Source organism: Carettochelys insculpta, chromosome 10 (genome assembly GCF_033958435.1).
Source record: "Carettochelys insculpta isolate YL-2023 chromosome 10, ASM3395843v1, whole genome shotgun sequence".
NCBI classification, from domain to species: Eukaryota; Metazoa; Chordata; order Testudines; family Carettochelyidae; genus Carettochelys; species Carettochelys insculpta.
The window spans coordinates 5,000-18,041 of NC_134146.1; the positions used below are offsets into that span (position 1 = coordinate 5,000).

General features: G+C 46.6%; 1 protein-coding gene across 1 annotated transcript in view; it reads right to left on the reverse strand.

Annotated features, from left to right (window-relative positions):
- Positions 1 to 229: 229 nt before the first annotated feature.
- AIRE (autoimmune regulator) overlaps positions 230 to 13,042 on the reverse strand; it is a 57,880-nt gene continuing 45,067 nt past the window's right edge. The window contains exons 12-16 of the mRNA XM_075004581.1: positions 11,483 to 11,671; positions 10,937 to 11,058; positions 8,143 to 8,239; positions 6,921 to 6,989; positions 230 to 310 (exon numbers count right to left, since the gene is read on the reverse strand). Coding sequence (XP_074860682.1) covers positions 230 to 310; positions 6,921 to 6,989; positions 8,143 to 8,239; positions 10,937 to 11,058; positions 11,483 to 11,671 — 558 coding nt within the window. The remainder of the gene's footprint in view (positions 311 to 6,920; positions 6,990 to 8,142; positions 8,240 to 10,936; positions 11,059 to 11,482; positions 11,672 to 13,042) is intronic.

The following is a 13,042-nucleotide window of genomic DNA, read 5'->3' on the forward strand; positions in this document are numbered from 1 at the left end:
AAGTGAAGTTTTTAAGACCGTCAACCATGAGTCCCTCACTAAATCAAGTTGAAACCAGCAAAGCACTGTATTAAAGAAATTAAAATGGCTGTAAATGAACAGGGATTCAACATGTGCAAATCCTGTATACCCCAAAATGTCTGCACCAGATGTTTACAGATAATTAGTGTCAATTCCACAGTATAAAGGGCAGCAATTCTGTATGGCATGTCCACAATCACAACAGGTGCTAGGAGAAAAATCCGTGAGTATCTGACAGTGGACGAGACATGTTCTGGAATGCCCACTGCAGGATCCCATCAAAAGAACTCTGGAAGACAAAACAAAGGCAAGAATTGGACAGTTGAAATTGAACAGGCTACCAGCCAACAGGGAGTTTGCCTGGGAAACATCCAAGAGGCGCTCAGGTAAATGTGGCTTTTGGAGGGCTGTGTTGTGAGCTGGTGGATTGAATATCCAGTGTTTGTCTGTGAGCATTTGTTTGGTAGTTTGAAAAGAGGGGCAGTTTGAAAGTGTGTTTGGCAGTTTGATAAGTTTGAAAACTGTGAATTGGGAGTGCTTTGTTCCAGGTGGGCCTTCAAGGGCTGATTGGATTGGAGGCCAGGCTTTGAGCCAGGCAAAGCCAGCAGCAGCCTTTAAGAAGGCAACCTCAGTGAACACTGCGAGCAGCAAACAGGCCAGCAAACAGATAGTAGTAGGAGTAGGAGGAGGAGCCGGAGCCCCATATCGATCGGTTTCTTTCCTAAGATTTGTTTCTCTTCTGACCTTCAAGGTAGCACTAAAAAAGTCTGAGAGAACTCTCCTAGGAAAGGGAAAAAATCAATAGCAACAAGTCAGCTGTTGTGACCTGCACTGCATGTGCCATGTTTGTCTTCCTCCCAGAAGATACAAGGCATTTTGTCTGTACAAAGTGCAAGCTGGTCACCATCTCAGAAGAAAAGGTTAAAGGGCTTGAGGTCCAATTATCAACCCTCTGGTCCATCAGAGAAGAAGACTTCCTCAGCAGATGGCAGCTTTAGTCCTGCAGGCACAGCAGGCTGAGCAAACAATTAGGGCACTACAAAATGAGGAAGAAAATTGGAAGTATGTAACCTCCAGGAGGAGAAAGCCAATTCAGGTATCTCCAACTCCAGTGGAGGTAAACAACTGCTTTCAGGCTGTCTGCATGGGTACTACGGTGGAGGATGCTGGGGCAGAGACCTCTCAAGGGAGGAATCAGAAGAAGACCAAACTGACTGGAAGACATGGGATACACAGTCTTCAGGATGTGGATTCTACAACCATCACACCTAAGAGACAAAGATGGGTGGGCTAATGAGGGACTGAATCATCCATCTGCCATCCAGACCTAGCATCTCAGGAAGTTTGCTGCTTACCAAGAGCTAGAATCCAGGAGCTGCGTCTACACGTGCACGCTACTTCGAAGTAGCGGCACCAACTTCGAAATAGCGCCCGTCGCGTCTACACGCGTCGGGCGCTATTTCGAAGTTAACTTCGACGTTAGGCGGCGAGACGTCGAAGTCGCTAACCTCATGAGGAGATAGGAATAGCGCCCTACTTTGACGTTCAACGTCGAAGTAGGGACCGTGTAGACGATCCGCGTCCCGCAACGTCGAAATTGCTGGGTCCTCCATGGCGGCCATCAGCTGGGGGGTTGAGAGATGCTCTCTCTCCAGCCCCTGCGGGGCTCTATGGTCACCGTGGGCAGCAGCCCTTAGCCCAGGGCTTCTGGCTGCTTCTGCGGCAGCTGGGGATCTATGCTGCAGGCACAGGGTCTGCAAACAGTTCTCAGCTCTGTGTATCTTGTGTTGTTTAGTGCAACTGTGTCTGGGAGGGGCCCTTTAAGGGAGCGGCTGGCTGTTGAGTCCGCCCTGTGACCCTGTCTGCAGCTGTGCCTGGCATCCCTATTTCGATGTGTGCTACTTTGACGTGTAGACGTTCCCTCGCTGCGCCTATTTCGATGTTGGGCTGAGCAACGTCGAAGTTGAACATCGACGTTGCCGGCCCTGGAGGACGTGTAGACGTTATTAATCGAAATAGACTATTTCGATGTCGCAACATCGAAATAAGCTATTTCGATGTTGGCTGCACGTGTAGACGTAGCCAGGATGTGACAGAGAGACTTCCAAAAATCATCAAACGTTTGGATTATTATCCCTTCCTACTTCTCCATGTAGGAACCAATGACACAGCAAAAAATGACCTTCAGCAGATCACCGCAGATTATGTAACTCTGGTATGAAAGATCAAGGAATATGGAGCACAAGTGGTGTTCTCATCTATCCTCCCTGTTGAAGGAAGAGGGCCAGGTAGAGATTATCAAATTGTGGAAGTAAATGTGTGGTTGCGTAGGTGGTGTCAGAAAGGGCTTTGGTTTCCTCAGCCATGGGATTCTGTTTTGGAAGCAAGATTCCTAGGAAGAGATGGGATCCACCTAACAAAGAGAGGAAAGAGCGTCTTTGCAAGCAGGCTTGCAAACCTAGTAAGGAGGGCTTTTAACCAGGTTCATCAGGAGATGGTGACACAAGCCCTGAGGTAAGTGGGAAAGGAGGAGGGTACCACAAAGAAGGACCACTCATTCAAAAGGAGAAAAGCCAATCAACTAGTTATCTAAGGTGTTTGTACACAAATGCAAGAAGCCTGGAAAACAAGCAGAAAGAATTAGAGGGACTGGCACAAAGTAGTATGAGGTGATTGAATAATGGAGACTTGGTGGGATGACTCGCATAACTGGAGCACAGTCATGGAAGAGTATAAACTGTTCAAAAAGAACGGGCAGGGGAGAAAAGGAGGAGGAGTTGCAAGGTATGTGAGGGAGCAGTATGATTGCTCAGAGATCCAGTATATGGAGGGAGAAAAGCCAGCTGAGAGTTTCGGGTTAAGCTTAGAGGTGGAAGTAAAAGAGGTGATACTGTGATTGGTGTCTGATATAGACCACCAGATCAGGTAGATGAGGTAGACAAGCATTTCTTCAGACAACAAATCACAGGCCCTGGTTCTCATGGGAGACTTCAATCACCCTGACATTTATTAGGAGACCAATGCAGCAGCACACAGACAATCCCAGAAGTTTTTTGGAGAATGTTAGGGATAACTTCCTGGTACAAGTGCTGAAGGAATTGGCCAGAGGCCATGCACAGCTTGACCTGCTGCTCACAAACAGGGAAGAACTAGTAGGAGAAATAGAAGTGGGTGGTAACCTGGGCTGCATCAATCATGAGATGGTAGATGTCAGGATCCTGACAAAAGGAAGAAAGGCAAGCAGTAAAATACAGACCCTTAAATTCAGAAGAGCAGATGTCAACTGTCTCAGAAAAAATGATGGACTGGATCCCCTAGGAAGCTAATATGACGGGGAACGGAGTTCAGGAGAACTGGCAATATTTCAAAGAAGCCTTGTTGAAGGCACAGGAACAAATCATCCCGATGCACAGTAAGAAAAGCAAGTATGGTAGGTAACCAGCTTGGCTTAACAGGGAAATCCTTGGCAAGCTTTAGCTCAAAAGGGATGCATATAAGAAGTGGAAACCTGGACAGATGACTAAGGAGAAGTATAAATATATTGCTGGAGAATGCAGGAAAGTAATCAGGGACACAAAAGCACAATTGGAACTGCAGCTAGCAAGGAATGTGAAGGGTAACAAGAAGGGTTTTTACAGACATGTTAACAATAAGAAGGCGATCAGGGAAAGTGTATGAAGGAGGCAACCTGGTGACAGATGATGTGGGAAAAGCTGAAGTATTCAATGCTTTTTTTGCCTTCACAGACAAGGTCAGCTCCCAGACTATGGCACTAGGCAATGGAGTATGGGAAGGAGGTGGGCAGCCCATGGTGGGGGAAAGAACAGGTTAAGGGCTATTGAGAAAACTAGCAGTACAGAAATCCAGGTCTGGATTTAATGCATCCAAGGGTACTGAGGGAATTGGCAAATGTCATTGCAGAACCTTTGGCCATTATCTTTGAAAGCTCATGGACATCAGGAGAGGTCCCAAATGACTGGAAAACAGCAAATATAGTGCCCATCTTTAAAAAAGGAAAGAAGGACTATTCAGAGAACTATTGACTAGCCTTTCCTCAGTCCCCAGAAAAATCATGGAGGAGATCTTCAAGGAATCCATTTTGGAGCACTTGGAAGAGGGGAAAGTGATCAAGAGTAGTCAGCATGGATTTACTAAGGGCAAATCATGCCTGACCAATCTGACTAGCTTCTATGATGAGGTAGCTGGCTCTGTGGACATGGGAAAGTCAATGGATGTGATATACCTTGACTTTAGCAAAGCTTTTGATACAGTCTCCCACAAGCTTCTTGCCCATAAGTTAAGAAACTATGAATTGGATACATGGACTGTAAGGTGGATAGAAAACTGTCCAGATGGTCAGGCCCAATGGGTAGTGATCAATGGCTCAACATCTGGTTGGCAGATGGTTTCATGTGGAGTGCCCCAGGGATCAGTTCTAGGGCCAGTATTGATCAACATCTTTATTAATGACCTAGATGAGGGAAAGGATTGCACCCTCAGGAAATTTGCAGATGACACTATGATAGTGGGAGAAGTAGATATGTTGAAGGGTAAGGATAGAGTCCAGAGTGACCTAGACAAATTGGAGGATTGGTCCACAAGTAACCTGAATTTCAGCAAGGACAAGTGCAGAGTCCTGCATTTGGGACGGAAGAATCCCAAGCATTTTTACAGGCTGGGAACTGACTGGTTAAGTAGTAGTACAGCAGAAAATGACCTGGGGATTACAGTGGATGAGAGGCTGGATATGAGGCAACAGTGTGCCCTTGTAGTCAAGAAGACTAATGGTTTATTGGTGTGGATTAGGAGGAGCATTTCCAGCAGACCTAGCAAAGTTTTTATTCCCCTCTATACAGTACTGGTGAAGCCATATCTGGAGTACAGCCTCCAGTTCTGAGCTTCCCAGTATAGAAAGGATGTAGATGCATTGGAGTGGGTCCAGCAGAGGGCAATGAAAATGATTAGGGTGCTGGAGCACATGACCTATGAGACAAGGCTGAGGGACCTGGGCTTATTTAGTTTGCAGAAGAGAAGAGTAAGGGCAGATTTGTTATCAGCCTTAAGCTTCCCGAAGGGAGGCTCAAAAGAGGATGGAGAGAGACTATTCTCAGTAGTGACTGATGACAGAACAAGGAGAAATGGTCTGCAGTTACAGAGGTGGAGGTTGGATATTAGGAAAAACTATTTCACCAGGAGGATGCTGAAGCACTGGAATGCTTTCCCTAGAGAGGTGGTGGAGGTTTTAAAACTCATAGGTTGACAAAGTTCTGGCTGTGATGATTTAGTTGGTGTTGATCCTGCTCTAGGCAGGGGGCTGGACTCAATCACCTCCTGAGGTCCCTTTCAGCCCTAGGATTGTATCTCAGGAAAGCAAAGGAAGAGATTCATAAGGGCAGTAAGAGAGAAGGATTAGAAGACTTTATCCAGCAGGCTGTGTAAGACCTGCCTTTGCTCTCTGTCCCCACTTTCATGGGCACTGTAGTGAGTCAGTATGGCCTCCTGCTGACTCAGAGGCAGAGGAGGCTGCACAGAGGTCCTGGTGGGCGGGCCCGGAGCCAGAACACCAGCGGCCCGCCCCTCAGAGGGTGGGGCCTAGGGCTAGAAGGGCCAAGGGCAGGGGTTGGGACCCATTAAAGCCTGGGCCTCCGGGCAGGGAGGAAGGGCCTGTGCGAGCTCCCCGGTGCCAGGGGCAGAGGGCCTGCCACCACCCAGCCGGGCTGGAGGAGCAAGCCCCCAGCAGCCCAGATCAACCACGGATCCAGATGCCCCAGGGGGACTACCTGGACTTCCCAGACCTGCCAGGACCCTCACGCCAGTGGAGACACCCCGCCTTGGAGGAAACCCCGGATGCAGCCAGACCAGAGAGGGTGAGCGACCACAAGGCCCCAGGAGCAGCCTGCCCCGGAGTCCTGGCGGACCCCTTCAGCCCCCAGGCCCAGAATTGCCTTGGGCCCACCATGCTACCGCCACCAGACTATCCCAATGACATCAACATGAGCGACTGGCCGGAGCCCCCGAAGGTGGACGATCTGGAGGAGAATGACCCTGCAGGACCCCCTGACCAGATGGACTGGGACCTTCCCCCGGTGGAGGTAGAGGTAGGAAGTGGCCCGGGGAACGACGCTCCCGAACCCATGGCAGTGTGTTGTGGCCTGGATCCCCACTGCCGTGGTTGTATGTGAGTGACCCCCCGGGCCGGGTCGCAGTGGAGTGGGAGGGCCTGTGACGCCCTACCCCCTCCTTGACAGGGCAAGCCCATGCTGGGCCCGTGCTCAAACCCTTGTGCTGCTGCCCCGCTGTCCCGCCCCAAACGGAGGGCTGGGCCTGTACTGTGTTACCATTGTGAACTGCTGCCCCGCCCCAAACAGAGGGCTGGGCTGGGATTGTGTTACAACTGTGAACTGCTGCCCCGCCCTAGACTGAGGGCTGGGCCAGGGTTATAACTCTTTTTTGGTTGCCGCCCCGCCCTAGGCCAAGGGCTGGGCGTCCCAGGACTCCTACAGGCACCAATTTCAAATCAGACACACACACACACACTTTAGGTGTAAATGGCCTGGTCAGACTTTGATCATGCCTTAGCCTGTACCCTTGCTTCCCAAGAGCCCTAACCTATACCTTTTGCCATCAGCGGTTTTTGATGGCACATTTAGGTTATAAGAAATACCCACTGATACAGGCTTGCCCATTCAGGGCAATCAGGATTACTGAAGGTATGTTGGTTTCACTGCACCTGGACACAGCTGCCTTTAGGTCTGGATTGTGTGGGAAGCCTTTGCAAACAGCGGTGTGTGGAGTGCCTGTAAATTCCAGAAGCTATAGGAACTGCTCGGTTCAGAGTATGGACTATCGTCTTGCATAAAATAAAATCAGAGAGATGAGAAGATGAAATGTTTTGTTACCTCACCCAGGAGAGAATCCAACTCCTCTTTATTCAGGATTGTGTCATTCCCAATAGACTCTTCCACAACCTGGAAGCCAGAATAGGGCCAGATTACTCAGTTTCCCAACACGAATATGAAACATTAAACACCAGGTAAGAAGAAGGGCTTTCGAAAACTGGTGGGGGGGTCCTTTCGGAATGTCCCGTCTCCACGGGCAGCACAAGCCGCACTTTCGAATCGCCGCAGCTGCCATTATGCTAATGAGGCACTGCATATTCATTGCAGTGCCTCATTAGCATATTTTGAACCTGCTCATTAACATGTCCCTTTCGAAAGGAAGGGGCATGTGTAGACCCAGCCAATAGGCCTGACTCTCTCCCAAGTGACACTGGTTTATGGTGGAGTAATAATTCTACTGTAGCCACAAGGAGAATCAATTCTAGTCAAGCATGTCTGTCATTGAGAATAAAGAAGCTGGTTATTTCATGAAGTTAATATAGCAGTCGGTGGGCTAGTTGGGAAAAAGGTGATGCTAGACTCTCTAGAACCTAAGACAGAGCAGGGCTGTTACATAGAAGGTTGTACATTATACTTGATTAGCATGGTGGTCTCTTCTGGTCCTGTTGGCTAAAGCTTTGGAGTGAATACTGGGTAGGCAACAAGCTGTCCTCCCTGTAATTGCTGATGTGGTAGTAAGTGTGGTGGTCTCCACGAAGAGAAGTCCTACAATACGTGCTTCTCAGGTAACATTCTGTGAAGAGCTTTTCAAAATTTCACCTCTGGTCTATACCAGGCTGTATGGTAGCTTCCCTTAACCAAAAGTGCATGGAACTGTGTACTAAGTTCAGTGGACCTCTAAAGCTTGCTATTTTCTTAGTATGTCACACTGTAGCCCTAGACATGTGTATGAGGCTTTGTGGATCAGCTAGGGAGGTTGGTCTTGTGATTAAAGTAGTGTGATCTGTGTTCTGTTCCCCACCGATCTGGTGTCTCTTGGGTGGAGCACAGCTTTTCCTTGCCTCCATTTCATCATCTGTAAAATAAAGGGGAGCTTTCCTATTTCACAGGGGTACTGGCAGTTTGTACAGTGCTTTGAGAGTCTTTGATGGAAGCTAATACAGAAGAGCAAAACATCTGCTAGAAGAGTCTGCTCCCACTGAAACTCACATTGCTAAATAACCCTTAAAAAGCCACCTAGGACTTCCCCATGCACTGCAGTAAAGGCTTGGACTGTACTGACCTTCACTGCTCTTAGTGTAGGATTATGTGAGGTCTCAGTTCCCTCCAGGCCACTGGTTCCAGAGCTGCCAGAGCAGGTCTTACATAGCAAGATTTCACTGGAACAGAAAATAAAGATTATGGCTCTTACTCAAGGCATCACCTTCAGACTAGAAAAAACAAGGGGAATCTTTGTATGTGTTAATATTTAGGATTAGACAAAGTAAGCGAGGTGAAACACTATGATGGATTTAAGACAAAGTAAAGAATTTCAGTGCCATCTTTGATAGCAAGCCAGTAGCCCTCAGCTACTAAAGCCTGGCCAAACCTCATAGTGGAATATTAGTGAGTGTGAATCTCTGAAATCATGCACTCCATGTGCAGCAGCAGTCAAACACACAAACAAATGAACCAGAATTCTCAGAATCATTAAAAAGAGAGGCTGTGTCTACACATTCATTCCTCTTTTGAAAGAGGCATGCAAATGAGGGAAATCAAAATACAAATGAGGTGCAGATTTGCATATCTGACACCTCATTTGCATATTTCAAAATAGCTTCTTTCGAAAGAAGAAAACCAGCATAGACACTGTTCTTTCGCAAGTAAACCCCGTCTTCTTTCCATAAAAAAAGGGAAGAAGGATTCTTTCAAAGATGGGGTTTACTTCCAAAAGAGCAGTGTCTACACTGGTTTTCTTCTTTCAAAAGAAGCTATTTTGAAATAATAGGCAAATAAGGTGCCAGATATGCAAATCTGCACCTCATTTGAATTTTTGATTTCCCACATTTGCATACCTCTTTTGAAAAAGGAATTCAAGCATAGACACAGCCATAGGCTACATCTACACTAGCACACTACGTCGAAGTAGCCTATTTCGAAGTAAGAACATCGAAATAGGCTACTTTGATGCATATCGTCTACACATCCTCCAGAGCTAGTGCCATCGACATTCAACATCAAAGTAGTGACGGGGAACGTCGAAAGGAGATGCCCTGGAATGAAATGCAGAGTGTCCACACACACACAAGCTCTCTCCATCGAAATAAGGGGCCAGAAAAGCCTGCGGACGGAGTCACAGGCTGCACTAGCCCTTCTGGGGCAAGAGCTATCTGCTCCCTTAAAGGGACCCTCCCAGACACACTCGGCCTACACAGCACGAGGTCCACAGAGCCGACAACCAGTTGCAGACCCTGTGCACGCAGCATGTACCCCTAGCTGCAGCAGCAGCCAGAAGCCCTGGGCTAAGGGCTGCTGCACGCAGCGACCACAGAGCCCTGCAGGGGCTGGACAGAGTGCCTCTCAACCCCTCAGCTGATGGCCACCATGGAGGAACCCACTATTTTGATGTAGCAGGATGCGGATCTTCTACACACACCCTACTTCAACGTTCAACGTCAAAGTAGGGAGCTATTCCCATCTTCGGATAGGAATAGCGATTTCGACATCTTGCCGCCTTACATCGATTTCAACGTCGAAATAGCGCACAGCACATGTAGACGCGACATGTGCTATTTCGATGTTGTGCCAGCTATTTCGAAGTAGCTGGCTAGTGTAGATGCACCCACAGAGTATAAGGCAGAGAATATCTGCCTCTATATAAAGCCATGGTACGCCCACATGTTGAATACTGTGTGCAGATGTGGTTGCTTCATTTCCAAAAGATATCTTGGCATTGTAAAAAAAGTTCAGAAAAGGGCAACAAGAATGATTAGGGGTTTGGAACAGCTGCCATATGAGGGAGATTAAAAATACTGAAATTTTTCAGCTTAGAAAAGAGGAGACTAAGTGGGGATATGATAGAGGTATATAAAATCATGAGTGGTGTGGAGAAAATAAATAAGAAAAAGGTTATTTAATTTTTTCCATAACACAAGAACTGGGGTTCACCAAACAAAATTAATAGGTAGCAGGTTTAAAAGTGACAAAAGGAAGTATTTCTTCATTCAACATACAGTCAACCTGTGGAACTCCTGGCTACAGGATGTTGTGAAGACCAGGACTTTAACAAGGTTCAAAAAGAGCTAGATAAATTCATGGAGGTCAGGTCCATCAGTGGTTATTAGCCAGGATGGGTAGGAATGGTGTCCAAAGCCTGTGTCATAAGATGGGAATGGGTGACAGGGGAGGGATCACTTGATGACTGCCTGTTCTGTTCATTCTTCTGGGACACCTAGCACTGACCACTGTCAGAAGACAGGAAACTGGGCTAGATGGACCTTTGGTCTGACCCAGCATGGCTGTTATGTTCTTATCAATTGTGGGTTGCAATATGTGGCATGAGAGCAAATTATTAGAGTACTGGGGAGTTATCCCAGATTTCAGAGAGTCAAAGATACTTTGACCTTAAACTAGAAGTCAGATACACCTAGTGAGCTTAACTTCCATCCCGTGAAAAAATAATAGAACAAGTATCTAGATCAGTGGTTCCCAATCTGGCATCCATGGAGGGTATTGCAGTAGGACCATGGAAAAAAAAAGAAAAAGAAAAATTATCATAAAAATAAGTTTTAAATAATTTGCAAAGTTACAATCAATTATTATTTTTAAATTAAATATCTGCCAATAATGTTCTTAACTGCTGTCTGAAAATCAATGCTGTGATTCCTCTTTCACTTAATGAAGCGTACATAGCAGCTAGAACTGGCTTTGATGCGGGGGGGTCCATGAACAGTTTGTGGGGGCTTACTGGTGGTCTGCAAATGGTCTGGGGGGTGAAAGAGGTCTGCACTAGTGAAAAGGTTGGGAACCACTAATGTAGATGAAAGCAGGCCCAGCTATGTGGGAGAAGGCAATGCCCTTTCACGCATGAAGCTCACCTGAGCTGCTCTGCTTGCGCAGGAAAGTGGCAATGGTTGTGAAAGGCCTTGAAGCACTGGGTACAGTAAGTCATGTCTCCTCCTCCCCTGCAGACTCCACATCTCTCACCAGCTGTCAGTTTCTGTGGATAGGAAAAGGTGAAGGATTTGGATTTTATTTTCAGTTCTACACCTTGGCTCAGTCAGGGGCCTTCTGGGTCTTGATTTTTATGCTCTGACCATACCTCTCAGCCATTCCTTTCTAGGTGTAATGCCCCCTCTGCTGCTGGATCTTGGACCTCTCCCTAACCCTGTCTCCCTGACTCTGAAGCAGGCATGGTGAATGCTGTGCTCTGCAGGCACATGCACTGACCCCATACCTGCTGCTCTGAGCACTGGGGTGTTAACTTCCTGCAATATTTTGGGGTACAGATGAGCTGCTTGGGTAGGCTGAATGTGCCTACAGATATAGCTATGTTTAACATCCTTTCCAAATCTGAATTCTGTGTACACCAGAATTTTAAAGGCCCTGTAGTGTAAAATCACATGGAAAGTAGAGTCACAAACCAGCTGTCTCTCTGGGCCCAGACTTGGCGGTGGTTGGAGGGTTGAGGCAGACATTGTCACTGGCATTGGTGAGGCAGAAGGTGCAGGGGGCAGAGGTTGCTTGAAGGTCAATGAGGCATCAGATCCTGGTGTGGGTTCCTTGATAAGAATTCTCTCCCTTTCTCCAGCTGCCCTCTGTCCATAAAGACCCTTTTAGGCACAAATAGAAGTGTTGTTAGTTCCTCTGAAGGAGCCATCTCAAGACTCTGCAGGTGGATCTCCTCATGATAATTCTGTACTGGGTGAAATCAGTGGTTCCTCTAGCGTTGCGTGGTGCCTCTCTCAGTGGCCAGTCCTGGAGCTTTGGGAGGAGTGCTCAGAACATACTATTTGGAATATCCACCCCCATCTTCTCCTCCTGGCTTTTGGCAGCCAGAAATCGAGGGTCACTCAGAGCAGATGTATCCCCCATGTATTTATCTAGGTCTTTTTCAAATATTTGTTATACTTTTGGTTTCCTTAGCATTCCCCTGGCAATGAGTTCCACAGGTGAACTGTGCACTCTATGAAAAAACTTCTTTGTGTTAAACCTATTAAGTCTATTCCTTTCCTCAGGTATCCCTATTTTTTACATTATGGAAAAGGGTAAATAACACTTTTTATTCATTGTTTCTACCTAATTCATGATTTTATAGCTCTGTATTGTCTGCCCTTAATCATTTATTTTCTCAACTTAACAGTCTGACTCTTTAGTCTCTCCTTGTACGTAAGCCTTTCCATACCCCTGATTACATTTGTTCTTTTCTCTGAACCTTTTTTCAGTTGCACTATAACCCTGTTTGAGCTGGGGCAACCAGACCTGGACACAGTATTAAAAAATGGAGTAGCATGGATTTATAAAGGGGCAAATCATAAGCTACAGGTATTCATAAACAGATACCTATGATACACCCTTTGCATCATATGGCGAGACTTTGTCACAAATGAGGAACAGAGCAGGACAAGATCCACTTAATATTCAAATCAAGAGAAGAAAGTAGGGATGGGTAGGCCACACTCTTAGAAAACCATCATCCAGCCTAGGCCATCAAGCTCTCAAATGGAACCCAAAAGGAAAACGCAAAAGAGGAAGACCTCGGACAACATGGAGATGATCTACTGAGATTGAAGGACAATAAACAGAGTACTCCTGGACTCAGCTAGTTTTGTCCTGAGACAGAGTGATGTGGAGGAGACTTGTACATGACCTATGCTCCACTCAATGTACAAGGGTTTAAGTAAGAAGTAAGCATTATTATATATTCTGTCTTTTTTATCCCTTTCCTATTTTTAACTAGCACTCTCTTTGCCTTTTTGACTACTGCTTTGCACTGAGCTGAAGTTTTCTGAGAACTACTAAAAAATGTGTCAAGATCTTTCTAAATGGTAACAGCTAATTTAGACCCCCTCATTTTATATGTTTAGGTGGGTTTATGTTTGCAACGTACATTACTTTGCATTTACCAACACTGAATTTCAGCTGTCATTTTGTTGACCAGTTACTCAGTTTTGTGAGATCCTTTTGGAGCTCTTTGCAAGCAG